This window comes from Apiospora kogelbergensis (genome assembly GCF_038363985.1).
Source record: "Apiospora kogelbergensis strain CBS 113332 chromosome Unknown utg000012l_segment0_segment0, whole genome shotgun sequence".
NCBI lineage: Eukaryota > Fungi > Ascomycota > Sordariomycetes > Amphisphaeriales > Apiosporaceae > Apiospora > Apiospora kogelbergensis.
In genome coordinates this window covers 455,783-481,451 of record NW_027117429.1, presented here as the reverse complement: position 1 = coordinate 481,451, position 25,669 = coordinate 455,783, and the positions used below count along the sequence as shown (strand labels likewise).

Here is a 25,669-nt window from a genome sequence, read left to right as displayed (position 1 = left end):
CCGCGTTTTGGGATCGGGGTTCTGGCTTAGCGGCATTATCCAGCAGACGGAGCGTCACGGCTGGTCCTACGCTGCATCCATCCGAGAACCAGACCCGCAGTAACAAGGTCGAACGGGGCTAGGACCATGTTCTGAATTGGCCACCTTAGGGGAACGGAGAGGCTTGAGAAACGAAACCTGAGAAGATCGGGCACAAGAAGCCGAACCGCTATGGGAGCAAGCAACATAAAGTTATACCTAGTATAATCCTCGGCCCTGAGCTGGCTCTGGCGGCAGACGTTCAAAACATGTGCCGTCCAACTATCTACACCCTAACAAGACAGTGCTGTATATAATGTTGGAAGGACAGATGCATTCCGGCTCTGTGGGTCGTGCTGCCTCATTTGTTTAAGACGGTACTGATCGCCTTGAATTTGTCTACAGCTTCCATGGGAATGGTGGAAAATCCATAAAGCACCAGTCACGGAAGCCTCCATATGCTCCGCCCTGTTCGATATTGAGGTCCATGGCATGTGGAAAAGGAATACCGTGTTCGGGCTAACGTAGATTCTGTATCCCAGAGAAGAAAAGCTTTGTTTCGATTCTATTCATATCAGGAGCTCAACATACTGCAAGAGCACAGACTATTGATATGTCATCCCTGCCACATAAGGCGGGGCTGACACTTCGACCAACCTCCTCTGCTGCCTTACAATGTCCAGTCCAATCAAATGCTAGCTGGAGAAAATTGGGCACATGAAGCCAGAGGCCTCTCCATTCCATTGGTGTACACCTAAGGTTCTTCGCTAAGAGAATCAGTATTCAGGGCGCCGTAGGCGGCTCAGTCAGCATTGCTAAAACTAGCATTACTACCAGCATCTGGTTCGTACCGTGTTCGGTAGATGATACATACATCCACTAACTTCTCAACTTGCTTGGAAGTCCTCGACCTCGTTTGTTACCGTAGATAACTCACTGGAATTTGTTCCCACAACGTTCGGAATTCAAACCAATTCAAACATGAAGCGTTTGGCTCAGGGCACTATATCGAAAGGATTCTCCTGCGGAACACTTGTTGATCGACTGGCGCTGAGTAAAAAGACGACAAGGAATGAGGGGCAATTGTAGTGCAAAGCCGACGTATTGCATTAAAAAGCGGGGATCGGTGCCATCGACGCTCCGGTTCCCCTCCTGCGACTCCTGCTTGAATGTCTTTTGGTACAGGGTTCTATCCATTAACGTGTTGATTCTACGATACTGACCATAAGTGCCATAAGTGATTCTATGTAGGCAGCATTATGGACGGTCTCGTGTTGTGAGCAGTGAACGGAAGGTCTACTATTGTTTCGAGAGTAAGCTTGAAGCTGAGCCAATGGCTGATCCGCTCAGTGTTAGCTCCGCACTGCTAGCCATTATCACGGCTACGGCGACGGCAACTAAGACGCTACATGAGACCATTCAAACGTTTAAGAATCACCAACGATGCATCCGGCAGCTTCTGGACGAGCTTGCTGGCCTGGCTGGCGTTCTAAACAGCTTAAGAGCTTCTGCTGTCCAGGGTGATGACATTTTCGAACCACTGAAGCTTCCTCTGCTCCAATGCTCACGAGCTTGCAGCGAGTTCAGGGAGCTTGTCCTCAGGTGTAACAAGCATGCTGGCGGATCCAGAACGAGTTTTCGCGACTGGGCTAGGCTGAGATATATGGATGCCGATATCCAGAGTTTCGCGAGTATGCTAGCCGGGTATAAATCCACGATCGCCATCGCGGTAGCCGATGCAAACCTGTAAGAAGCGACTCTAGCCCATAGATTGCCTGCTAATGCCTACCTAGCCGCTCGACGACTGTGACTCTGCGGGTATTGAATGAATACAAGGATATGATCCAAAGCACCACGCAGGATCTCGAGGACCACTTGGAGGACATCAGCGACCGGCTCAAATATCTCGATGTGGCATCGCCCAGTTCTAACGAAGCTACCGACCTGGATCTCCAACGAATCCAGAACGAGATAAATAGCACTGAACAGTGCCTCCAGATCTGCGCGAACGTGTTGGTCCATATCAATAGCATGCATCTTCAGCCATTTCCACTGCTGGTGCAGGGAAACACGCAGTTCTCAGCAGAACAATTTCCCCGGTCGTATGCGATCACACTCAACACATTGCAGGGGTGTTCCGAAATGCTAAATGACACCGTGTCAAAACTCCACGAGCATCAAAAAACGACGCAAGACCTGCCCAGTAGGGACGAGTTCTATCGTCTATCCACAACCTCCGCGGACGAAATCCAGCGTCTCCGAGGCGAACTTGACAGCACCAGAAAGCGATTGGCTGTTTGTCAGGAGGCCTCAGATAGAGCATCTACCGACCGCATCCACATGGTTGAGGATATCACGATGGGCCACGATGGACAACAGCTTTTTGTGTCTACACTTGGAGATCTCTTCAACGTAAAGAGAGCGACTGCGGGAGACAGGGCGATACAGTTTGTTGGTTCTATCTCCGACGAATCATTGAAATACCTCCTCGAAGCGCAGAAGCAGCCAAGGCAATAGCGGATATATATAAGAAACCGCGTTCCATCACATAGTGCCCGCCACAGTGAAGCAGATCTTCCGTATCAATCTTAACGCGGTTTGTGACCACTCTTGTTCTCTTTTTGCCCTCCTAGCATATACCCGGACCCATACGCATCCCGAAAGCCTGCTGTCTCGCCATTTGTTGCGGTCGGACTGGGAGCCGGTGTGCGCTGGCTGAGGAGGGCTGTGACCTTCTGGATCGTTTGATCCTCCCACGATCCTACGCATTGCCATGAATGGTCGCCGCCTTCAACTTGCTTTGCACTATAAAGGTGGTCTTTCGTTGATACAAGGAGCTGGACGCCGTGGACGCCGGTCTTCATGCCATCGATGTGATGTGTCGGGTGTGAGGATGGTCGAGCCGATGGGGCCGCAGATGCGTCGGCACTCTCGCGTATCGAGACCGACTTTTCGGATGCAGGAGTCGACTCCGTATGAGTCTTTGGGCTTTCGTTATCTGTGCCCATTGTGCGGTTGTCATATGACTAATGTTTGCGATCGTGGGTGTTATTAAGAGTGACAGAAGGTTCGACGGGCATGGTCGCGCCAACCCCGCATAGGACAGGTCGGTACACATGACAGGCAGCGGTTAACGCTTAAATTTGGTTAAATTTAGTGGGTTGGTTACTCAGGCCATGATCAGCCATGCGCTCAACTAGAGAAAACTACCGAATGCACAAAATGGACGGCGTCTGATTGACAAGTTGTCAAGGGACGACACACCAAGAAACTATGACGATCCAGACGAATGACTCTCGTTCCAACATTGTGTTGATCGCCACATGATGTTCCATGACACAGGATCACCTGAATCTGTGTATCCTAGATCTTACACAATTGGGTTTCCCCTTGGTAACCCCCGCCGCATTGACCCATCTTTAACCTCACGCTCCTTAAAGCTCGCCTTACCGCACACCAGCCCCCCATGGTTGCTAATCTTTATCTTTGGCCGTCGATCTAACATAGCAATTGCGCAGTCCCAATCACTTCCTCAAAGATGATCCAGTCGACGAACAACCTGTTCATCAAAGGCTGCCTAGAGCCGTTAGTGTCTTGCAGTCAACGTGATTGAGAACGGGGCAGAGTTTTCTCTTACCGATAGAAGAACATCCTGTGAGAACCCGATGTTAGTAGATACATATTTAACGTAAAATGTGGAGGATTTGTCACTAACCGGAATTGAAGGAGAGGATCTGGCGAATCCCCAATGCCTGGAACCATGGAGCCAGGTGAGAACGCGGCTTGCTCAACATCACGATGGAAGTTTTCTACTCTGATTAGCATCAGGAGAAACTTGAGACAGTATAGTATATATTGTACATATACTTACCAGGATTCTTATTCAGGACAAATCGTCCAAAATCGTGCATGGGAAACTGGTCGCGCGGCCACACTTTGGTCACATCGAAAGGATCGAAGCCTAACTTCTCCGGGTCAGCTTCCTCGGGTTGCATGATTTGGACCTTAGTCGTCCATTCCGGCTCTTCGCCACGATCAATGGCTTCCCAAAGATCGCGCTTGGAATAGTCGGGATCTTCGCCCATGGTGCGGATAGCTTCGTCGTAATTAAATTGCTTCTGGCCATGTTTGGCGATAAAGTCTGCGTGTGTGGTGTTGTTTAGCACAAGGACCCGAGTAAAACGGTGCGCCGATAGAAAACTACAAGGACAGGATATCACTGGACTCACGGTACTTGATGTATACGAATTTCCCTTCATTGTTGATCCACTTGAAAGTGTGACAGCCGTAGCCGTGGTTATTGCGCCAGCCGACCGGCGTCCCGTGGTCGCTGAAGAACATCAGGCCAGCATGATTTCCCTCAGGAGTACATCGGCTCCCTTGACTCAATCCTCTCGTAGCGGCCGTGGCCCTGGAGTGGTCGAAATGCTGGGTACCTCTTGTTCTTTTAACGCTGGAAACATCGGATTTGTACAGTACTGTCCCGGTTCTCATAGGAAGCCCTCATCAGTGTGACGCTTGTCTTTATGGCCTTTCCTGGCTATATTATATGGAGGTGCATATGGACATAAAGGTGGTTGCCAATACCTTTAGATAGGTACATAAACAGAAAGAGCAGCTATTGCGGGCCCAGCCCTGAAATGCCCAGTAGCAACTGAAAAAACTGTTGCTTGTTCCGAAGTGAGCTTAGGTAACGCCGTTCTTGCGTATTTGCCTTCCAGGACAAGAAGGGCTAGAGGCGGAGTGTGCTGAATCCAGAGATGGAATGCACTAGTGCACTGTCGTAGACTAAAGACTTGAATTGTACATTGCCGGGCAGCGCTGCTGATCACCGTAACCCCTTACAACGCTTCCATTGTAATTGGTTGACACTCAAATCATCAGCACAAGTAGAAGCCAATGCCTCATTGTTTACCACGACATCAATCCCCGCATTATGGCTGGGCACAGAAACGTAAATGAGCTGGAAATCTTACTGCAAGATGCTGTAAGGTGCGCCGAAGAAGCAGAGAAAGAGCGAGGGGAGGAGCGACGACGCGCCGAGAAAGAACAGCAACGCGCTGATACATCAGAAGAACAGACACGACCACAACATTAGACGAATACATTGCCGCTTGCCCTGCCTCCGTATTCTCGAGATTCGCCATCGAACCAGACCCGAAGCTGACATCGAGGAGCCCAATAACCAACCCGCGCGATAAATGGTGTCCGCAAAATCTGAGGCCATGGCCCGATTCCCTCGAGCAGCAAAGAATCGTCTTCGGCACACTCTATGATACCTTCCCTACCGAGCGCCACATGTTCGAGAACCGGAACTTCCTGGCTAGTCTGGGAACAGGATCTTGCGGCGGCCGATCGCGGATGAGAAGACCGTCGAATACTTTCTACATAATAGCGTGGAGGATCTGGTCAGGGCCATCCTAGAGCAACTCAAGACAGAAGAGGTCGGCAGCATCTTTCAAATTGGAGACGGCATCGTCTTTGAGAATCATCCTCATGCTATCAGTGATGTCGCCGAGGTTGTCGCCAGGGACACTCCAGCAACACCACCGCGGACGCCAAATCACCGACGTGATCTCCACCAGCTACGACCAGACCAGATCTGTGTTTACCGAGACAGCTCCGTGTCGGCACGACGTACCATGGTCTACGTATGTGAGTACAAGCCGCCTCACAAGCTGACCGCTCCGCACCTGCGCGTAGGGCTCCGGGCCATGAACATCTACAAGGATGTGGTAAACCGGAAGTTGATACCGAGCTCCGTCGACCCTGACGCGCGCTTTCAGTATCACGCCGAGAGGCTGGTGGCATCGGCCCATCACGCAGACATACGTCGGCGCACAGTGACTCCTTGAGGCCAATGATGCTACCCAGTCCCTACGAGACCAGCGTGATAATATTGCCACAACCGACCTGCTCGCGTCATCGCACGGTTGACGCATCCCACCCGACGATTCTCCGCCTGGCAGCCGAGCAGCACTGCATGATCCCTAGCGAGAAGAATAGACGATGTTGCCTGGGCTATCAGATCGCAGTTTAAACCGTGGCAGGTATTGAGCCTCGCCGAAACCTATCGGCTGCACGCCATCTCCCTTAATTGTCTGCAGCTAAGGCGCGGTTAAAGAGGTTAATTGACTGTCCCATCTGGTACAACATAACGATTGATTCTTGAGCTTACCGAATGATGTCCTCACGACGCCCTCTGGACCCATGTCATACGGCCAACCAGGCGGGTAGTCCATCCCATGTCCTGGCGCGTACACGTGTATCTCCACCCCGTAGTTGCTCCCGGGTAACTTGGTGCCGTCCTTGGTAGACCCACCAACGACGAGGAGATTGGGCATATCCATCGCATAACGGGCTGGAAAGTCGCGCACGATATCGTTATCGTTGCCCGCCGCCGTGACGAAGACGGTCTCGTACTTGGACCCTATCGCCGTGAGGAGCGACACTGCACGATGCCATGGTTAGTGCACAACTCTCCGCTCGCGCTCAACGATGCCTGCGTGAATCGAGTGCTTACCCATGATCTCCCAGACTCCCTTCGTTGGCCGAGCCGTATTGCAGGCCCCACGACATGTTCATAACCGTGGAATCCTTGGTCCCGATGCATCGGTTGGCCACGTTGATGAGGGACTCGAGGAACCTCTCAATAGGCCACTGCTTTCTTAGCTCGAAGGGTGTCTGGATGACGATCATCCTGGCGTTCCTGGCCACGCCGAGCGTCCGGCCTCTAGCAAACGCGGCCACCAGCGTGCCGTGCTCGCTGTCGTCGGTGATGTCGTTGCCGTACTTTTTTCAAGAGAATCTCTTCGACGGCGCCGCCAAACTCCTGTGGGGGGGCAACCAGGCGGCGGGGAGGAGGGTATAAGCGACAGGAGTGCGGAGTTTTTCCCAAATCCTGAATCCGATGCGTCTAGCTTGGGCAATGGGCATGCCATCGGCTTACACCAGGAAATGGAAGGGTTGCATGACCAAGACGGGGACGCTGGGGACTCCTTAGCAGAGATGCCAAATATGTCCCCGACGATCCTAGCACAGGAAACGGGTGCAGGCGGCTCCGCTACTGAAGGACCTCGGAGCTCTCAGCCTCGATGTGGGAGCCCCTCCGCTGGATATCCTGCTCAGACAGCGTCTCTTGCTTTGAGCTTTTCCCAAGGGCCGGCCATGAATTCAGCTAAGGGCTGGGGGCCGCACGAGGCCTCCATGGATGCATGGGGACGGAGTCATGAAAAGACGAGCCTCGAGTACATCTTAGTATAGGAATTTTAGGGTCGGTATTGAAATTAGGACTAGAACGATCGATGAATCCAGCTCATACCGCGCATCTAGATCCATCGCCAAAACGTGATAGGAGGAACTACCACGGATCTTGCAATGTGGTCGTGCGCAAAAGATCATCACCTGCGAAATTTTGCGGTGACTCGCAAGAGAAATGCCTTTGCCAACAAAAACGCTGCCGAAACTACGACAGGCAGCGTGACTACCATCGCACTAGCCTGCATAGGCTCTTTTATTTATTTCTTTGCTGAGCAGACAGTTATCGGCGTAAGGCGAATCGTGGGTTCTGGAGGATCTGCACCAGATTTTCCCCGCCGCTGTGTGGCTCTTATGGAATGCCGTTTGAACATGCCTGCGACCTTCGGTCCCTTATTGCATCGAAAGTCAGCGTATCAGGCGGCATGATAGATGGCCTCAAGTTGGGCAGCTTCTTGGAGAAAAAGGACATCCTGCGTACGCCCTTCCTGATTCTTTTGCTTTTAGGCTGGTTGCAGGGCTTTCTTAACTTCTCATTTACTATGCGAGGCAGCAAATGGCTAACAAAATGAAAGAGAAACCGTGCCTTCTGGCGAGACCGGAGATCGCGGACAATGTTGTAGGAATGGACAAAGTCCCCTCCACTGCTGGGGTAGAGCAATATGTTGTTATGCAAGAAGCATTTGAGGTGAACCGGTATCAGCACGTCTGTGTGCAGCCGAAATTTCTAGAGTTTTCACCGGAGGAGCTACGATGGAAACATCAATCCAATGAGGATTACTCCGCATAACATGTCGTGCGATTCTTAAGAATGAAAAGAGTCTATGTTTAGAAGGCCGCTCTGTCAAAGTGTATCAAGTGTTCGGCCAGGTATCTCATCCTCGAAGCTGACAATCAGAATAAACGCATTCTGTCAAATTCCATGGAAACGACGCTTACGGTATGCACTCGTCCTTCATAAGTGGAGAATGATTCCAACCCGTTTTCTGTTTGGCTATATGGGTTTCTCAATACGATTGTGCGATCCTTGTGCGATCCTTGGGAATCATCTTTGACTGCGTATAGGCCATGACTAGCGGATTGGCGGTGAGTGGGTCGAGCTATGCGTGCCCAGCATGCGTTCCTGGCCTACTTTCACCAAGAACGCTGACCTATTAGCGCTGCGCCAGGTTTCAGACCGCGCCAAGGAACGATTGGCCAGCGCCTGGAGGTGCGATGCGCCACTGGAACGCAGTGTCGACGTAGAATGTTTGGTAGGCAACTGACGACGCAGGGACAAGCTACTACCAACAGATGCCATCATCAAAAAGTAGGTTTCATACAACGCTGGGGTTCTTCCCGGTCTTTTCGTTATGGATCGCATCAACGGTCTTGCGTACTCATCCATTTGTACTTCCCAGGCTCATTCCAGAGTCCTCGTTCGTGCGTGCACGCACTCCGGTGCTGGGCTTGTAGTACCATTCACACATTACAAACGTTAGACAGTACGCTACCCGCTTGGAACCATCTAAAGCATCTAACAGGGAAACCATCAATTCGCAGTCGATAACTCGAGTGACCAAGACTCGTTGGCACCCAATTAGCAAGTCAATAAATTAAAGGCTTTCTATTTTAAGCATGGGTTAGTTATCTCCGAACGCGCCAATACCGACCCGCCGCGTAATGCAAACTAGTTTGCTCTACCACATTCCAAGCCTACAAGGCTGTCTGCCCCTCCGTCAAGCTTGGGGTTTATTATGGCGTATCGATCACATCTGCCAAAACATCTCAACAACCGAGCTTCAAAGATGAATTTCGGGTCAGCGCCGGCGACTTTCTCGCTGTAATTGAGCTTGCCAATAAAGTCCGAAAATATTTCGTAGGCGCTCCGAAGCAATTCTACAATATCTCCACTGAGTACGCGCTAGCTGCAACCTTTTACGCCAGCGATACTAATCATGTTTGTTTTCTAGGATTAGAAACCTAGAATATGCCTTTCGGGATATCGACGTTTTCATCTCCGGAGACGACACAACCGACACCCAAAAGAAAGAACTCGGCAGTATTCGCGATAGCTGTCAGGATCTCTTGAAAGATTGTCAACACTTACAGACGAACTACTCGGCTCTCGAATCACCAGCGAAGGGTCTGAAACAAAGGGCAAGAGGAGCTTGGCAACGGTTGTCGTCGGAGCCTAGCGACGTACGCGACCTTCGGAGCTGCATTACGTTGAACATTACTCAATTGAACCGCTTCAACGAAGGCTTTACCAGAGACAACGTCGTCAGGATAGTAAAGGGACAAGACGAATTCGCCAAACGCCAAGGCCAGCAGAACCGCCAAGAAATCCTTGACTGGCCAACACCGATTGATTTCGCTGCCCAGCAGTCAGACTTCTTCCACCGCCGGCAGTCAGGAACAGGCCAATGGCTCTTAGATTCCCCAGAATACCGAAAATGGGTAGGAGCGAAGAAGGAAGCACTGTTCTGTCCAGGTATGCCTGGCGCAGGAAAGACAATCCTTTCATCCATCGTCGTGGAGAACCTGCTGGACACTTTTCGCGGTGATAGCTGTATCGGAATATGCTATGCATACTGCGATTTCCGACGGAACGATGAACAAACGTTTGATGGCCTCGTAGCCAGTCTTCTATAACAGCTGGCGCGGGGCCAATCTCCATTTCCTCGCAGTGTGGAGGATCTCTATGATCGACACAAGAAGAGATGGAGCAGGCCGTCGGGCGACCAGCTTTGCCGGACTCTCTTTTCAGTGGCGGCAGCATGTTCTCGAGTTCTGATCGTTGTCGACGCACTTGATGAGTGTCCGGCATCTGGTGGCTGCCGATCACAGTTTATGTCTGAGTTCTAAAAGCTGCAGGCCGGTCTTGGTGCCAATATCCTCGCCACTTCACGTTTCATACCGGAAGTCATCGACAAATTCCTGGATGCAGTATAGATGGAGATTCGCGCTAGCCAAAGTGATATTGACACATATCTAAATGAGAATATTTCGCACCTTCAGGCTTCAGCGACGTATCCATCCCGCCGTGGTCAGGGTATCTCGTGTGTGCTGGCCGGGCACCTGTATTCGTCGCGGCAGTAGGCTAACGTTCGTCGTCGAGTTGGGCTCAGTCCGGAGGGGCTGCCGCTCCACTGTCTGTCCGGAACCTCGGGTGCCTGCAGCCTGATTAACATCACACAGTCAAAAGACGAAACCATGCTCACCTTGCAGAGTTTTCGGTGAGGGGGCAGCTGCCTATGACCCTTCTGCCTAATGACAGCACTGCCGTCACCGTCGGGAATTATATCATAGACAGAGACTCGATGGAAGAGTAGCTCGAAAGTGAGAATATATAATACGGGTAGGTACGATCTGAAGAGCAGCAATGAAGATTTGGGGTACAGATGCTACTCTGCGAGTACTTAAGAGAACAACCAAATCCATTCGGCTGCCTGATGGGGCCAACTAGTGCGACCAAAAAAGCCGACATGCAGGAGCGGTGGCAATGACTGGAGCTCTTTCGCTGGAACCGACAATGGGCGACGGGAAGCAGCCACAGTGCGTCCGGCGAAGCCAAACCACCTGATGTGTGGAAGGAATCCCAACTCACTGAAGGAGGGCAACGAGGTGCTGCACCATAAACGGATACGCACACATACGTTAGGTGATGGGCCAAATCAACCCTTCAATATGGGGTAATTAATTAGCAGTAGTGAAACACCTAAGCCCCCTGAAAACCATACACTACGGACGAAAACGTCGTTCAGGCCACGACGAAGGAAAGCTGGCAGGGTAGGACAGACGCAGAATACGGGTGTGCACATACCACTGCAACAGTTACTATCATCACACCTCGAAACCGTGGCCCTCCGAATCCCTACTCTTCTGCTTCTTTGCTTCGTTACGCTCTGCTGATAGGATAACTCCCCAATAGTCACGGATCATGGATGGGACTATCCTATCCACGCTATCTGAGGCTTCGTTGGTCGTATCACAAAAATTAAGCCGCTCAGATTTGGATATGGCAGATGATGCTCGCACCGATGCGGGACCTCCTTGACTGTGATGCCCTTTCGGTGTCATTTCAGACTTTGTATTATGACTTGTCCATGGGCATCGAAACGACAAGTAATCGATGAACTGTCGTTCTCAAATTGTCTTCCGTAACACACGGACACCGCACTTGTGGGCCGAGACCTCGATCACGGTATTGTAGATAGCTCACTTGCTGCCTCAGGGCACTTATCTCTCCCCCGGAGTCCCGGGGTGTCATGCAGCGATGATCCCGGGGTGGCATTATTACAAAATACTTGTTCCTTACCTTTTGTCAGTAGGCAACCACCCAGGTATGTCCGAACATTGGAAGAGATGATCAACAGCCAGCAGCCGACGGCGCAATAGTATAGCTGCTGTAGCATACATACCCCTGTCTAGCCATATGTACACCCACAGTTCATATTCGAACCTGGTGTCTCGGTGTCTTCTGCCCCTCTGCTCATTTATAATCGTCGAGGTCCGTATTCGAATTGCAACCTTCTCATTCGTATTCGGGTGGTTGGACTTTATTTAGTGAGCAGCCAATCACAGCACGAACCGATGTGGGTTCAGAGAGACCAGCCTATGTGTGTATCTTGGCTGCGACGACAAGCTTCTTTCTCATACCCGAACATCTCCTTATTCAGCCACATCCCGACGGTAGCCTTCAGCATACGATGAACGGTACTTAATTTCGACAGATTCCTACCTCATATGCCGTTCTCAGTTACGCAACTGTCTCCTACTTTCATTCCCTCAACGATGTCCCCACATGCCACTGCACTGTTGAATATGGCAGAGAACAAGACGCAGCTCGAAGAGCAGGACCGGACTCGCGATGCAGCCTTCAACAAAGCGCTACACGGCGACTCGGCCTTCGTACAAGGAGGAATCCGCGCTTTGATATCTAAGGGTGGCGAGGCGCAGAAGGCTGCCGTCGACGAATACTTTAAGCACTGGGATAATAAAGCAGCTAAAGACGAGACTGCGGAGACAAGAAAGGTAACTATGTTCTTCGCTCAAGTGGAATATAAACTAATCCGCCCCTTGGCAGCAACGCACTGCCGAATATGCTACTCTCACCCGCCAGTACTACAACCTTGCCACCGACCTATATGAGTATGGGTGGGGGCAGTCCTTCCACTTCTGCCGCTATAGCTATGGCGAGACTTTCAACGAGGCCATTGTTCGCCACGAGCATTACCTTGCTCACCAAATTGGCATTCATTCGGGTATGAAAGTTCTCGATGTCGGATGTGGTGTCGGCGGTCCTGCGCGTCAAATCGCCAAATTCACGGGCTGCCATATCACTGGCCTCAACAACAACGACTACCAGATTCAGCGGGCTGCCGCCTACGCTAAAAAGGAGGGTTTATGCCACAAGCTATCCTTTGTTAAGGGCGACTTTATGCAGATGGACTTTCCAGAAAACAGCTTCGACGCCATCTACGCTATTGAGGCTACAGTCCATGCCCCCGAGCTATCGGGTGTGTATAGCGAAATCTTCCGAGTACTCAAGCCCGGCGGCATCTTTGGAGTATACGAGTGGTTGATGACGGACGAGTACGATAACGATAACTTACGCCATCGTGAGATACGCTTAGGTATCGAACTTGGTGATGGTATCTCCAATATAGTGAAGATCTCAGATGGCCTTGAGGCCATGAAAGTAGCGGGCTTTGAGTTGTTACACCACGAGGATCTTGCGGAACGGCCCGACCCCATACCTTGGTTCTGGCCTTTAGCTGGCGAGTGGAAATACTTGCAGAGTATTTTTGACATTCCTAGGATTGCTCGCATGACCTGGTGGGGCCGGGGTTTTGGCCACAGATTAGGGGGTCTGATGGAAATGCTGCATCTTGCTCCTCCTGGCACGCGCAAGACAGCAGATAGCCTGGCAACGGCACTAGACAACCTGGTTGCTGGTGCGAAAGAGCATTTGTTTACGCCCATGTACCTGATGGTTGGTAGGAAGCCCGCACTCACTAAATCATCGTCATAGGCGATAGCGGATCCAAAATTGGGGATGACATGAAAAAGGGAAGAAACAAGGCTAGCCGTCTTGGTGTTATGAGACCTATACCTTGAATATTTGCGCATGGAGTTTTCTAGTTTATGTAGACAGGATCGATAAATGAACGTTAACGTGCTCCACAAGGGAGCTGCGCACTTTCCACCAATACGCCCTACGCCAGCTGTACGTGGCCTGTGTAAGCTCGGTGGCCGACTACGAATCCCTGCTCTAGTTGGGGCGGAGAAGCTACCAATCTCTGTAGGAACAGTACCAGAAGCTCCAGAACCGAGCACTGGCCGCGATCACGGGGAGCTTTCCTTAGATCACCGACCAAGGTAGTGGAGGTCGAAGCCGCTCTCCTCCCGCCGGAATGCAGGTATGCGAAGCTCGCATACCAGTATGCACTCCGCTTCGACAAGCTACCGAACAATCGCCCTCTCAAGCAAGCCTTTCCAGCGGACCACAGCACATGCCCGTTTCAGGGAAGTACTACAGCCACGGGCTCCAGTCCCTCAATATTTTGCTCTACAAAACTACAATCCCTCATTCTCTTACTGAGGCGTCTCTCGAAATCACAGAACATAGAGAGGACAGACCAATTTTGGTTCCCGCCATGGTACAGCCCACCTCTGCGCCCGGTGATACTCGGCGTAGGGAAAGAGGAGGCAGCGAAGAGACATCGTGAACTCCTCCGAACGATCCCGCAGCCCGCAGCCATCATCTACACGGATGGCTCTTTCGACGCCCGAGAGGACACGATGAGGTCTGCAGCGGGCCTCTGTTCCTTCGCTCCGTACACGAGAGCAGCCAAATGCTACTCGTGGAATCTGGGCCCAGGCCTCCGGATTGCGGACGCAGAGCTCACTCTGGAGTCCCTCGGAGTGCCACGTCCGCGTATATCCAACTGCGCACAGGCATCGGACATATAGCAACTTACTTACACCTTATAGGAAAAACCGACTCAGACGTCTGTAGGTATTGCGCCAGAACGAGGCAGACGACAACACATCTCCTGCTCTACTGTCGGCTACGGAAAGAGCCATCTCGTTCGTCGTCCTCAAAAAGCCGTCCACCCATTTGCTCATGGAACTTGTGTTGGGGGTGACGGAGTGTATTCAGTGAGCGCTTGTCCTTTCCTTCCTCCTGAGAGTCGTGGACAGACAAGGTCTTATATAGACCGGGCCAGGATAGGACAGAATTTTCTAGATACATCTGGAGTCTGGTAGACTTGTTTAGCAGTGGAGCATATGTCCAACAGCTACTGAATGTTGTACAGGGTCTAAAGCTTTTTTGCGACTAGGGGAACGTGGCCATTTCTGCCTTTCAACTTGATCCACAGGGGACCCTTCTGCCAAACGATCAACATCGATTGCTCATCGAGCCATTTTTCCTGCCCAGGTACCAGCTCCCAGTCAAAGCGATGAAAAACGCGCGAGACAAGGGTTCGCATCTCAGCGTAGGCGAGATTCTTACCAATGCAGTCACGGGTGCCGAAGCTGAAGGGCTTGACCACGGAGCGATTGTCGTTGGCATATTTGGAATCATATAAGCTATGGGTGGGCGGGAGCCATCTCTCTGGGCGGAATTCCTCTGCATCCGTGAAGTGCTCGGGGTTTCGGTGGGTTGCCCATTGGTATACGGAGACCACAGTCTAGAACGGGATCATCAGCAAATTCCAATGTAAAGTGCTAAAATTTCATGGCTGATTTGACATGTTGCTACCACTTACTCCTTTGGGCACGAATGTCCCATTGATTTCGGCACCAGGTGAGACTCTTGGTGGTGTCTCTATTGCTGGTGGATAAAGCCGCAACGTCTCTTCAAGACAGGCGACCAGGAACGGCAGCTTTGCGGCGGCTTTTGCAGTAATTTCGTTCTCGGTTTGGAAAGCACCGCGGACTTCTTCCGTCAAAATCTGGACAAAGTCGCGACGGTGTCCCATGAAAAAAAAGAAACCAGACAACGCAGTCGCCGTAGTCTCACTGCCGGCTGCTATCAGAATTGGTGAGTTCAGGACCTGCTCCTCGTAAGTCATTCCTTGTTCACCGTCTCGGGTCTTCTTAGTCAAATAGGTCATGAAGTCGCGACGTCCATCTACCTCCCCCTGTGCAATGCGCGCTTTGGCCTTGGCATTGGAGAGCTCAGTACTCTCTTTGAGAGCTTTGAAAAAGCTCCTGCCAACAAGGAATGGGAAAATGGGAGCGAAAAGTGGTTGGTATAGGACAAAGCGGGCCAAAGCCCCTGAGCGAACGCCCTCAACGATGTTACGGACCCAGGGGTGATAGTCACTCTTGGTCAGACTTCCGAACGACTCGCCGAAGGTGAGGTCACCGATGATGTCGAAGGCCATAAAGTTCAGCCAGTTGACGATGTTCGTCTTTTCGCCTTTGCCGGCATGCTCTGAGAATTTATCCATGAGGAGGTCCATGTAGTGTAACATGATATCTTGCTGCTCTGTCAGGGCGGCTTCGCTGAAGGCGTGGGCCAGCTGGCGCCTTTGGCGGCGGTGTGATTCACGCGGGGCCCCGATCACAGTAATGTTGTTGTGATCCCCAAAGAAACTAGGGTACTTGGAAAATTCTGCCTGGCCAGGACGATGACCAAAGATCTGTGGCCATCCTATGCTTCCGTCAACTGCGAGGTGGTTGGGTCCAATGCGAACGATGGGCCCATACTGGCGGTGTAAAGCTCCAGCTTTACGCACCCAAGTCCCTTGGACGCAGTTCTGCCACTGCTGAGGAGCTTCGGTGATGGCGAGTCGCTTCGGACCGGGGAAAACGGAGAGCGGGTGGAACCATACACGGTAGATGATGATGACGGCGATGGAGGCGACGACCTGCGCGGGCATCTTTGTTAACATAGAGTGGAACCTAGTTGATAAATATAGAAGAGACCTACGATAAATGCCAGTCCAAGAGCTATCGTAGCCTTTGGCCCGAGACCCAGACCCTCTTGGAAGACACTAAAGTCTAGATGAGTTTCCATGGCCTTTGCTGTTCGAAAGAGTAGCTAACTGTTGAAGAAAATCCGATAACTATTTCTCACAACACATGGTAAGGTTTTATATGAAGATGCTGATGGAATCCTGGAAACCTGAAACGCCATTTACTCGCAAACTGCAATCTGAACGACTCGGTACATGTAAGTAGGCCCGTCTGTCGGATTTACAAAGCTGCCCGTCCTATACTGCGCGATCCCTAATCATGAGATGTCTTGGCGACTTTTTGAACTAGCCCATTGGTTCCCCATTACAGCTGTACGGTGGAGCAGCCCACCTTTAATGCATAAATGAGTCCACTGATTCGCGTTTCTCCATAGAACTCGGGTTGCTATATTTTCCCGAGTCTGTCTGGAGAGTGGCCGATTCCCATCTTCTGATCTCCTCCATGAAGCTGTCTTTTCAGTACTATGTGTAGGCGTAGTGGGGCACACGAGGCACACAATATACGCAAACCTAACTCGTCAGGCAGCATCTGCATTATTACAAGTTGTACATGCTGCACCACCCAAAAAGCTGGACGTCTCGAAATGAGGCGGAACGTCAACGTACAGTTACTAAGCAACTACCTAATCGCCATCGCCCTCGCTCTGATCTCCAATGCATGTAACACGATGCAATGTACTATCCTCCTGTCTTTGTAGCAGATTGTTGTGCTCTGTTCTGTTGCAGCATGGGTGTTACTATCCAATGGTAATATAAGGCTCCTTTAAGATGGAAAGACTTCATGCTGGCTGTATATGTTACCGTTGAGTACGATCCTGGTCAGTGTTCGGTAGAGGACGAACGCTGGGTCTACTATGGCTGCTATATTGGCCCTGTCGGAAGTGAGCGACCTTGGAAATGTTACAGTAAACCTACCGATCTGCGGATGATAAGTTCCACTGCCTTATCAATTTACCTTGCCTTGGCATAAAAAAGTTATACTTATTGACTCCGATTACTAGAGCTACGTGGGCTACATAAGGGGACAGGTTTGGATCGATTGACAACAAGAACGACGCTAGCCAAATCCAGGCCTTGACCGAGGGGTCGAGATAGAACTTACGGACTTGCTACACACCGGAATCAAGGCTTCCCTAGACGTGCATAAAGGAGCCTAGACTTCCAACCTGGTCTGGATGTTGGAAGTCGCAACGCTTGGTGACAACGCTTGGTGACAACGCTTGGTGAGCTATCCGGGAGACCCGTGGGCTAGGATCCTCGGAGTCCTCGGGGTCGTCGAAGATGCACACAAAATTAAACCTTATTATGACTGGGTATTCTGCCCTCTCTGAACAACGGGACGGGCGTGGCAGCGTGCAAGCCACGCTTGCACATTGGGGAATAGACTGATATCGACGCCCGAGAAGATGGAGATGTCGGCCCAGCCCAGTATGCTGATGTCGGCAATGGAAGTGCGCCCTCTCCTGGGGCCGACCACAAAGTCGCGCATCAAAGCACTCCATACAGGCGCTCCGATTCGCCGACGTAGCACTGGGCACCGTAGAGGTTACGTTCCTTACACATGTGGAGCATATGGTTGGCCTGGCCTTGCATAGGGCCGAGACCGCCGTGCTGCCACGCCATCCACTATTCGTAGTCATACGTAGTTGGCAATGAGACCGGTGGGTTCTTCATTGTTCATCTTGTCCCTGTTCCTCTCCTATATAATATACAACAACACATAAGGTATTAGGTATGGGGGCGCTTCCCAACTTGGGTATATTACACAAAACACTATTGCTACTGTTATAGCTCCCAGATCTGTTCAGCCTTTGATGGATGTCGATGCGGAGCAATAGGGAACACTACCGCTCGGGGGTTCAGAGGTGGATGCTGCAGCAGCTTTGATGCTTCGATGCATTGGAGGTACCGGAGGAACAGCAGGAGCCGAGTCTCTCCCCAGCTCGACACCTTCTCTCCTCTCTCTTTAGCTGTGACGCAAACCCAGGAAAGTTTATACTGGCAGGAATGATGGGTGGGTAGATTCAACAACAAAATTTCTCCACCTTAAAAGAAGTATCTAGCAATTGCTCCTATCTACTTCTAATGGGTCCGGGTTGACGGATAGATTGGTGAACCCGGATCCCCACGGTATTTATGTCTCCGAATCAAAACAATAAAGTAATCGCTCAATCATGGGTAGCTACAAGATAGTTGACAGCACCTTTACACAGAACACGAATTTGAGCAGCATCGGTACTCATTAAACCTACTTAGTAACACTACCATCCTCGATTAAGTTTGTATTTGTCAATTACTTATACCAATTCATAACAATACGGTCCGGTCATCTACCTATCATAGTCGGTTGTCAAAATGAGCGCCCTATTCGATCTCAGCAGCAATTACTCTATTTTCACTGTACGTTTGCTACTTGGCCAACTGCCATCAAGTAGAAGCTTACATCCTGATAAGGTGCATGCTAAACTCACATCCAGATTCCTGCCGCTTGGCTTCTAGCAATGTGGCCCTCGACCTACGGCAAGGTGAAGGGGCGGAAAATTCTCGATCCAGCCAATCCGCGAGACTTTGTGGAATCGATCAAGAAGAGCGATCAGATAGACAAGACAGTGAGTCGCTTTGGCAAAGAACCGGGTAGACGGTATTCCTTGTGTAACCAGACCTACTTGTCATCATACCCCGCTGACGCGTGCCTCACTTAGATCAGAAACCGTCTCATACGAAGCCAAGCAGCTGCGTTAAACGGCTTCGAGGGGTTGCCCATGTTCATAGGCGCCGTGCTCGCAGCTAACATAGCAGGTCTGCCCGCCAAGACAGTTAATTTGCTAGCAGCCAGCTACCTCTTCAGCCGTATCGTTTACAATGCCACGTACGTCTGGCTCCAGGACAACAGAGACTTCGCGCCCTTGCGTACCGTTGCATTTCAAGCCGGCGTGGCGTGTTGGATAACCTTGTATGCCAAGGCTGGGCTGTCTATCCTCAAAGCGGATCAGTAGGGCGTTCGTTGGTTGTTCTATTTAACGTCTAGGGAGCGGTTTTGCCGCTCCAATCTCCCGGGGGTTATAGGACGAGCTGCCTGTCCGTCTAGTTAGTAGTTATACACGTGGCCCTGAGGCCTAGGTAGCATCTTCTGTCTTGGCTTACTTTGCTAACGTTTAATCACTCCGTTTTGATAATCCAGCCTAAGCGTCCGGTGTTAGATGCGGTTTGGGTTCGGCATTAGGTCTCAGTTCGCCGTGCATGGGGTGAGCTGAGGTGATATAATTTCACGTCTAGGGGGGCTGCAAAAAGCTTATGTCCTCTCTGAACGTCCCCGGTCGTTTCGTTGCGCACGGTAAAGCATCACCAGGCCGCAGCTCTAAGTCTTAACTCCCTAAAACCGTGGCTCATCCCATGAAGGAATTGGGCTTCTCACAAGATATAACCACCAAGGTGCGTAATATTGTTTACTGCCGATTTACTCGTCCGAAATGGGCCGACGCGGACGACCCCAGTTCGATATCTACTACCTCGACGCTCCTAATCCAAACGTACCGATTGAAGATAGCTACGAAGCCATCCAGAAACTTTACCAGTCGGGGTGCTTCAATAGGATGCGTTGAGCCTATCACGGGAACGCGCGGAGCCTACTCGACCCTTCCAGCGAAGAGTACAGATTACGGTACCAATGCACCACCACCAGTCGCACTGACGAATACACTGACTAACTGTCGGGTGAAGTGTAGGCGACTTCAAAACGCAGATAGCCGGGTGGTCAACTTACACGTTCCTGCTATGGGTACTGAAGGCCGCCATGTGCACTTTTTATATCCGTTTGACTGTAAGTCGCCCTGGGTGGCTTCCACCCTGCTGCTTTAACTAATGGGGTCTTCAAGATGGCCTTGACTTACTAATGAGGATCTATGTCGGCTTCACACTCACCGCATCCACATGGATCACCGTCCTTCTCTCCATCCTTCTTGGTTGCCAGCCTCTGGAGAAGAATTGGCAGATTTATCCTGACCCAGGCAGCATGTGCCCCTACCGGAAGCTACTTCATGGACATCACGACTAACCAGGATGCAGATTTCTGCCAGCCAGCCATCTCGAAAATCGACATCTTCGTCAGAGTCGTGCTCAATGTTGTGACTGATCTTTATATGTTCACTATCCCAACCCCCATGCTATGGCAGTCGAGCATCAAGCCGGTCAAGAAGGCTGCATTGATAGTGATGTTCTCGGGCGGGGTTTTCGTGACCGCTGCAGGGGGGTTCTGCGCTGCGTGTCGATAATAACGGTGAGCTCTTTCTCCATCCACCTGGACTCATTCGTCCACATGTTGTGGACAACAATCCTCTCTTCTGTGGTGCAGCGTCCTAATCCATACATCCGGCGCCTAGAACCCGTAACCGGTGCCCAGCAAGCCGGGTCTTGGGCCGTCCGCAAGAACTTTGTGGCCGTGATTACTACCAACCTACCCATGGTCTTCCCTATGTTCCGCATCTGGCTCTACCCTATCGCAGGCACGGTACGCCAGTACTCATCGCGTGCTCTCTCGCATCTTTCGAAGCACTCCCGCAGTGGAATTACCGATGGTAGAAATAAGCCTCAGCAACCTGGTGGCGCTTTTAGCCTCGATAATAGGAACCCACGGCACGGTAAAGGGGTCAGATCCAACATCCTGTCCAGCGCCATTGGTGCCCGGCGCACTGTGGGATCCGGGACAGCGAGATTGCCGACAAGCTAGCGAAGAAGGGGCTTCAGAAGCCCCTCCCACGACACGATCGGCAAGACCAGCTCGTGTCCCTCAGCTGGCTGAAGAGCCAGATCCACCTAAAGGTGAAAGAAAGATGGAAGCAGCTGTGGGACCTCGGAGAACAGAATGAAGACCATGGCAGACGCGTTCACGGCCTGGGGAAGCAGTACCGATTGTTGACTAGAAAGACGCCAAAGTTTGCAATGAAGCCCTTCAACTACTCTGGATTTCCTCGGAGTGTCACGTCCGCGTATATCCAGCTACGCACAGGCATAGGACACATAGCAACTTACTTACACCTCATAGGGAAAACTGACTCGGACGTCTGTAGGTATTGCGCCAGAACGAGGCAGACGACAACACATCTCCTACTCTACTGTCGGCACTTCAGCAGACAGCGAATGCAACTACGGAGGCAGCTTATGGGGCTTCCTCTCACGACTAGCGTTCTTTTCACGACCACACGTGGAAGGGAGGCTCTGCTCTCGTTCCTACGGGAAACAAAGCTTCCCTTTTGCTAAGTTCACCGAACAGGCTGTGCATGGACATCAAGTTGAACGATGGAATTTCTGGATTTGGACACTCCTGGCTTGAAAGGAGTAAGCCCTCATCAGGGCCAGGTTTGTCATAATGTCTGTCATAACTAGATAGCTGCATACGGACAATAAACTTGATTCAAAAATATATATATATATTAAATTGCATAGACCGCCTGTTGCAGCAAGCGTTCTTGGCCATGCCGACCGTCTTGGGTGAGTCGATAACAACCAGGTCTTGCGGTCCCGCCTGTGGACGCCATATGGATTATAATCCATCTTTGTGGGTATCTGGCTGCGCTGTTAATGGGATTGACTGTCGTCCGTCCCCCGATGGTCCCGCAATAACCCTGCAACCCTGCAATCCCGCAACCCATTGGTGTCCGCGGGTGCCGGGTCCACGTTGCCCCTCTCCCATACCTGGGAGACCACGCGGGTACTGCTTCTACTGCTGCTGCCGATGGTGCTATAGCTGATAAGGCTTGAAGTGCTTGTCCATAATTTCGACTAGCTAGCCCGCAAGACCTCTACGCGGACTTAGCGGCAGGGAAAGGTGCGAGCCACTTTTACATGGATCCAAACCGGATATTTCAAATTCAATGAAGCATGGCCCCGCGACCAACGGGCCATTGGCAGACCCCGTAATGCCGACAAAGAATCCGACGGGGCCGCTGCGTTGGCCGGTAGCATCTAGGGTTTTAAAAGCGCCTCGGTTTTCGTCACGCGGCTAAGCAGTCCACCAATCAGCGTGGCTATACTGTGCTGATTTGGTGTTGCATGAACGAACCCCACAAGGCGCGTTCGCAAACGTATTGTAAGATCGGGTTCCCATAACGAAACCACCCCGAAGAGACGCACGGGCATCCTGATCAATCTCGGTACCAACTCTCGATGGCAATTGTAGAACCGCAGCGCAGACACTACATAGGACGTCAGAAGCTATATAAAATAGACCTTATCGCAACTGCCCTGATATATTGGGCCAGCACCTGATATAGAGCATCAAGTATTCACCATGTCAACTCCTATTGCAGCCATGGTTCATGAACCACTTGGGCTGAGCCTGTCCGTAATGAAGCTCGTCACCGCCTTCATCATCGCCTATTGCTTCCTCCTACGACCCTTTTACAATCTGTATTTACACCCGCTCCGCAAGTTCCCAGGCCCGAAACTTTGGGCAGCATCACGCATCCCCAACGCCTGGATGACTGTGAGTGGCCGAAGCGCGCAGACTGTTCTTGATCTACACCGAAAGTACGGAGACGTGATCCGAACGGCGCCGAATGAACTATCGTATGTGCGCGCCGACGTATGGCGAGAGGTCATGGGCCACCGGAAAAGTGGACAATCCGAGAACGAAAAGGACCAAGTCCACTTTGCCATGTTCAGTAACAGCATTATTGGTGCCTCCCGTGAGGATCACAGCGGTGTCCGCCGTATCCTCAGCCATGGCTTTTCCGCGCGGCGCATGCTGGAGCAGCAGCCCTTGATCCGCCACTATGTCGACCTCCTATTCAAGCGGCTCCGGGAGAACTCGGCGGGAGGATCTCAGCCTTTGAACGTTATGGAGTGGTTCAACTATACAACATTCGACATTATTGGCGATCTGGCTTTCGGCGAGCCATTCGGGTGTCTTGCGAGCTCGAAGCTGCATCCGTGGGTTGCGTTAGTGTTTAAAACGGTCAAGCAGGGCAACACACTTGCGGCCGGCCGACAGCTCTCCCCCTTAGCTACAGAGATAGTTACGTTCTTCATGGGCAATACCGTCGCGGGCCAGCTGCGGCAGCACTGGTCGCTCGTGCGCGAGAAGGTCGCCAAACGGCTTAGCATGACAACCGAGCGGCCTGACTTTATTGACTCGATGACACGCAAGGATAAGGGAAACATGACGCCTGAACAGATCTTCGAGAATTCGAATGTGCTTATCATTGCCGGCTCTGAGACAACGGCGACCGTCATGTCGTTTGCCACGTACCTTCTAGCTTCGCACCCACATGTCATGGCCCGGGCCACCGAAGAGGTCCGCGCCGCCTTCCGGACCGAAAGCGATATAGATCTACTCAACGTGCAGAGTCTACGTTACCTACTGGCGGTTTTGGATGAGGCTATGCGCATGTACCCCGCCGTGCCGGGGTCCCAGCCGCGGATCACGCCACCCGAAGGGCAGGTAATTTGTGGCGACTTCGTCCCCAAGAACGTAACTTCCCTCGCTCTCTTTAAGTTTACCTTGAGCTTATATTCTTATGCAAATCCCGTCCAATCTCATAGACGTTTCTGCATCAATATCGCAATCTTAATATGGAGACCACTGACATAGCTATATAGACATTGCTCGGTATTTGGCAAGGCGCCATTTTCCGATACCCAGGAAACTTTGCGCTGCCGGATGAGTTCATCCCCGAACGTTGGTTGGGCGAAGACCCTCGTTTCGCCGGCGACAAGAATAAAGCTTTTGAGCCATTTTCTTACGGCAGCAGAAACTGCATTGGCAAGAAGTACGCTCCCCTACTTTTGTCGCCTACTATCTTGTCCACTTCCCCAGCTCCCCAATTGCTTCTTTACTCAGTGTGGCGCCTTTCCTGAGAACTGCCTCACACAATCAGACTGACATGCAACAGCTTAGCATACTCAGAAATGCGCATGATCTTGGCGCGCTTGCTTTTCAACTATGATATTTTACTCGAGGAGCAAAGCAAGGGTTGGGCAGAGAACATGAAGATGTACCTAATTTGGGAGAAGCCGGGTTTGTGGGTGCGGTTGGTTCCAAGGATTACGGCTCGGAGCGAGTAAACCCTACGACCGGAGTGGTTTTATGGAGCATAGACCACACAAAGGGGTCCTGTTATAGGCTCTGGGAGAACCTCTTCCCTCAAAGCTAGATACTGGGCTCTGGCTTCCACCATGTCCCAGTCTTCTGGCGGCGGTACGCTCCGGCTTCCCAGAGCTGTCCCATAGTTCGACTGATCTCATTAAACATGGAAACAAATAACGCATTCTGAATGGGTTGCAGACTTACGGCACGGTTTGAGGCACATGGCTTGCCAGCCGCTGACTTCCTGTTCATGATGAATGTGCTCGAGGCAGGACAGGGTGTACGTTCTAAATAGTATGGGGAGAAACCGTAGGACCTGCCGTAGAATTGTTGGTAGAATATCGAAAAGGAAAGTGTACTAGCTGGATTGAAAGATTGTTGTGATTGTGACCATTGCATGGAAACTATTCGGCTCACGTGCCAAAAGAGCATGAATATTGGACGGTGGATGAAGCGGGTTCAGGGGGTGGCTGGTGTCAGCCACAGGAAAAGGCGGCTGTGCCACTGGGGCCAGGCTTCCAGTTCAATTGCAGTCACAGCTCGAAACAGCAACAAATGCCATGATCGACTTATCCGACATAACAACGTAATTTAGGACGCACGAAAAAGACGATTCTTCTATCGCCCTGGCAACGCGCCGCACAACGTACGCCGATGACCGATGGCAGACGACCGACAACATGAGTCGAAATCCGACACAGCATGGCGGCGAGCACAACAGGAGCGGGGACAAGCTGGCGACTTGAGCACGGCAGCATGACGACAATTAAGAGACGGTAGCACAGCAACCACGGTTGTTATTCATTGTTTCGAATAATCATCGAACTCCGAAGCACGCCGGCAACTCCTTGAGGCCAACGAGGCTACCTAGTCCTCCAAGACCAGCATGACAGGCATGCCACGACTGACCTACACGCATCATCGCACGGTAGACGCATCCTACTCGACGATTGTCCGACCGGCAGCCCAGCAGCGCTGCTGATCCGTGCGAAAAGAGTTGACGAGCTACAAAAGGCCAGCGCATTGGCAGAGGAATAGAGCACCAGCGGTCGTCACATACAATGCCAAAAGACAACGTGGTTCCGCGCCAAGGGATCATCATGTTTGCGAATGGCCCAATTCGCCCCAATACTCCCTGTCTCAAGGCTTATACCTGATCGAAAAAGGTATCGCCCAAGGGATCGGCGTCGGCCACGGGGACGAATCGCTCAAACAGGGCTTTCACCTGCGACAACCAGCCCGTGAGCCTTTGCGTTTGCTGCAAGAACCTGCACCCGATGTCTGCGCTCCCTGTTGCGTCTGGCACCGGAGCGGTCGACCTGCCGAGCCCTGCCTCGTA

At 51.6% G+C, this 25,669-nt stretch overlaps 9 protein-coding genes across 9 annotated transcripts; 6 read left to right on the top strand and 3 right to left on the bottom strand.

Annotated features, from left to right (window-relative positions):
- Nucleotides 1–1,351: 1,351 nt before the first annotated feature.
- On the top strand, nt 1,352–2,535 carry PG998_014577 (uncharacterized protein; the record flags this gene model as incomplete). Its single annotated transcript, XM_066881393.1, has 2 exons — nt 1,352–1,764; nt 1,812–2,535. 2 exons carry the CDS (start codon nt 1,352–1,354, stop codon nt 2,533–2,535), a joined length of 1,137 nt encoding a protein of 378 aa, XP_066723524.1.
- A 71-nt stretch (nt 2,536–2,606) lies between these two features.
- On the bottom strand, nt 2,607–3,026 carry PG998_014576 (uncharacterized protein; the record flags this gene model as incomplete). Its single annotated transcript, XM_066881392.1, has 1 exon — nt 2,607–3,026. One exon carries the CDS (start codon nt 3,024–3,026, stop codon nt 2,607–2,609), a length of 420 nt encoding a protein of 139 aa, XP_066723523.1.
- Nucleotides 3,027–3,516: 490 nt separating this feature from the next.
- Nucleotides 3,517–4,103, bottom strand: PG998_014575 (uncharacterized protein; the record flags this gene model as incomplete). Its single annotated transcript, XM_066881391.1, has 4 exons — nt 3,517–3,595; nt 3,656–3,670; nt 3,734–3,827; nt 3,890–4,103. The coding sequence occupies 4 exons, from the start codon at nt 4,101–4,103 to the stop codon at nt 3,517–3,519; spliced, it is 402 nt and encodes a 133-aa protein (XP_066723522.1).
- Nucleotides 4,104–5,000: 897 nt separating this feature from the next.
- Nucleotides 5,001–6,690, top strand: PG998_014574 (uncharacterized protein; the record flags this gene model as incomplete). The annotated part of the gene is made up of 3 exons (XM_066881390.1): nt 5,001–5,005; nt 5,357–5,753; nt 6,556–6,690. The coding sequence occupies 3 exons, from the start codon at nt 5,001–5,003 to the stop codon at nt 6,688–6,690; spliced, it is 537 nt and encodes a 178-aa protein (XP_066723521.1).
- Nucleotides 6,691–8,390: 1,700 nt separating this feature from the next.
- Nucleotides 8,391–9,909, top strand: PG998_014573 (uncharacterized protein; the record flags this gene model as incomplete). Its single annotated transcript, XM_066881389.1, has 4 exons — nt 8,391–8,528; nt 8,589–8,697; nt 8,970–9,171; nt 9,228–9,909. 4 exons carry the CDS (start codon nt 8,391–8,393, stop codon nt 9,907–9,909), a joined length of 1,131 nt encoding a protein of 376 aa, XP_066723520.1.
- Nucleotides 9,910–12,081: 2,172 nt separating this feature from the next.
- Nucleotides 12,082–13,291, top strand: PG998_014572 (delta(24)-sterol C-methyltransferase; the record flags this gene model as incomplete). Its single annotated transcript, XM_066881388.1, has 2 exons — nt 12,082–12,291; nt 12,344–13,291. The coding sequence occupies 2 exons, from the start codon at nt 12,082–12,084 to the stop codon at nt 13,289–13,291; spliced, it is 1,158 nt and encodes a 385-aa protein (XP_066723519.1).
- A 1,291-nt stretch (nt 13,292–14,582) lies between these two features.
- On the bottom strand, nt 14,583–16,151 carry PG998_014571 (Cytochrome P450 monooxygenase aclL; the record flags this gene model as incomplete). Its single annotated transcript, XM_066881387.1, has 2 exons — nt 14,583–14,954; nt 15,033–16,151. The coding sequence occupies 2 exons, from the start codon at nt 16,149–16,151 to the stop codon at nt 14,583–14,585; spliced, it is 1,491 nt and encodes a 496-aa protein (XP_066723518.1).
- Nucleotides 16,152–18,602: 2,451 nt separating this feature from the next.
- PG998_014570 (uncharacterized protein) lies at nt 18,603–20,301 on the top strand (the record flags this gene model as incomplete). The annotated part of the gene is made up of 5 exons (XM_066881386.1): nt 18,603–18,647; nt 18,725–18,856; nt 18,950–19,116; nt 19,811–20,067; nt 20,123–20,301. The coding sequence occupies 5 exons, from the start codon at nt 18,603–18,605 to the stop codon at nt 20,299–20,301; spliced, it is 780 nt and encodes a 259-aa protein (XP_066723517.1).
- A 2,232-nt stretch (nt 20,302–22,533) lies between these two features.
- PG998_014569 (uncharacterized protein) lies at nt 22,534–24,308 on the top strand (the record flags this gene model as incomplete). The annotated part of the gene is made up of 3 exons (XM_066881385.1): nt 22,534–23,715; nt 23,844–24,013; nt 24,137–24,308. 3 exons carry the CDS (start codon nt 22,534–22,536, stop codon nt 24,306–24,308), a joined length of 1,524 nt encoding a protein of 507 aa, XP_066723516.1.
- Between the last annotated feature and the right edge of the window lie 1,361 nt (nt 24,309–25,669).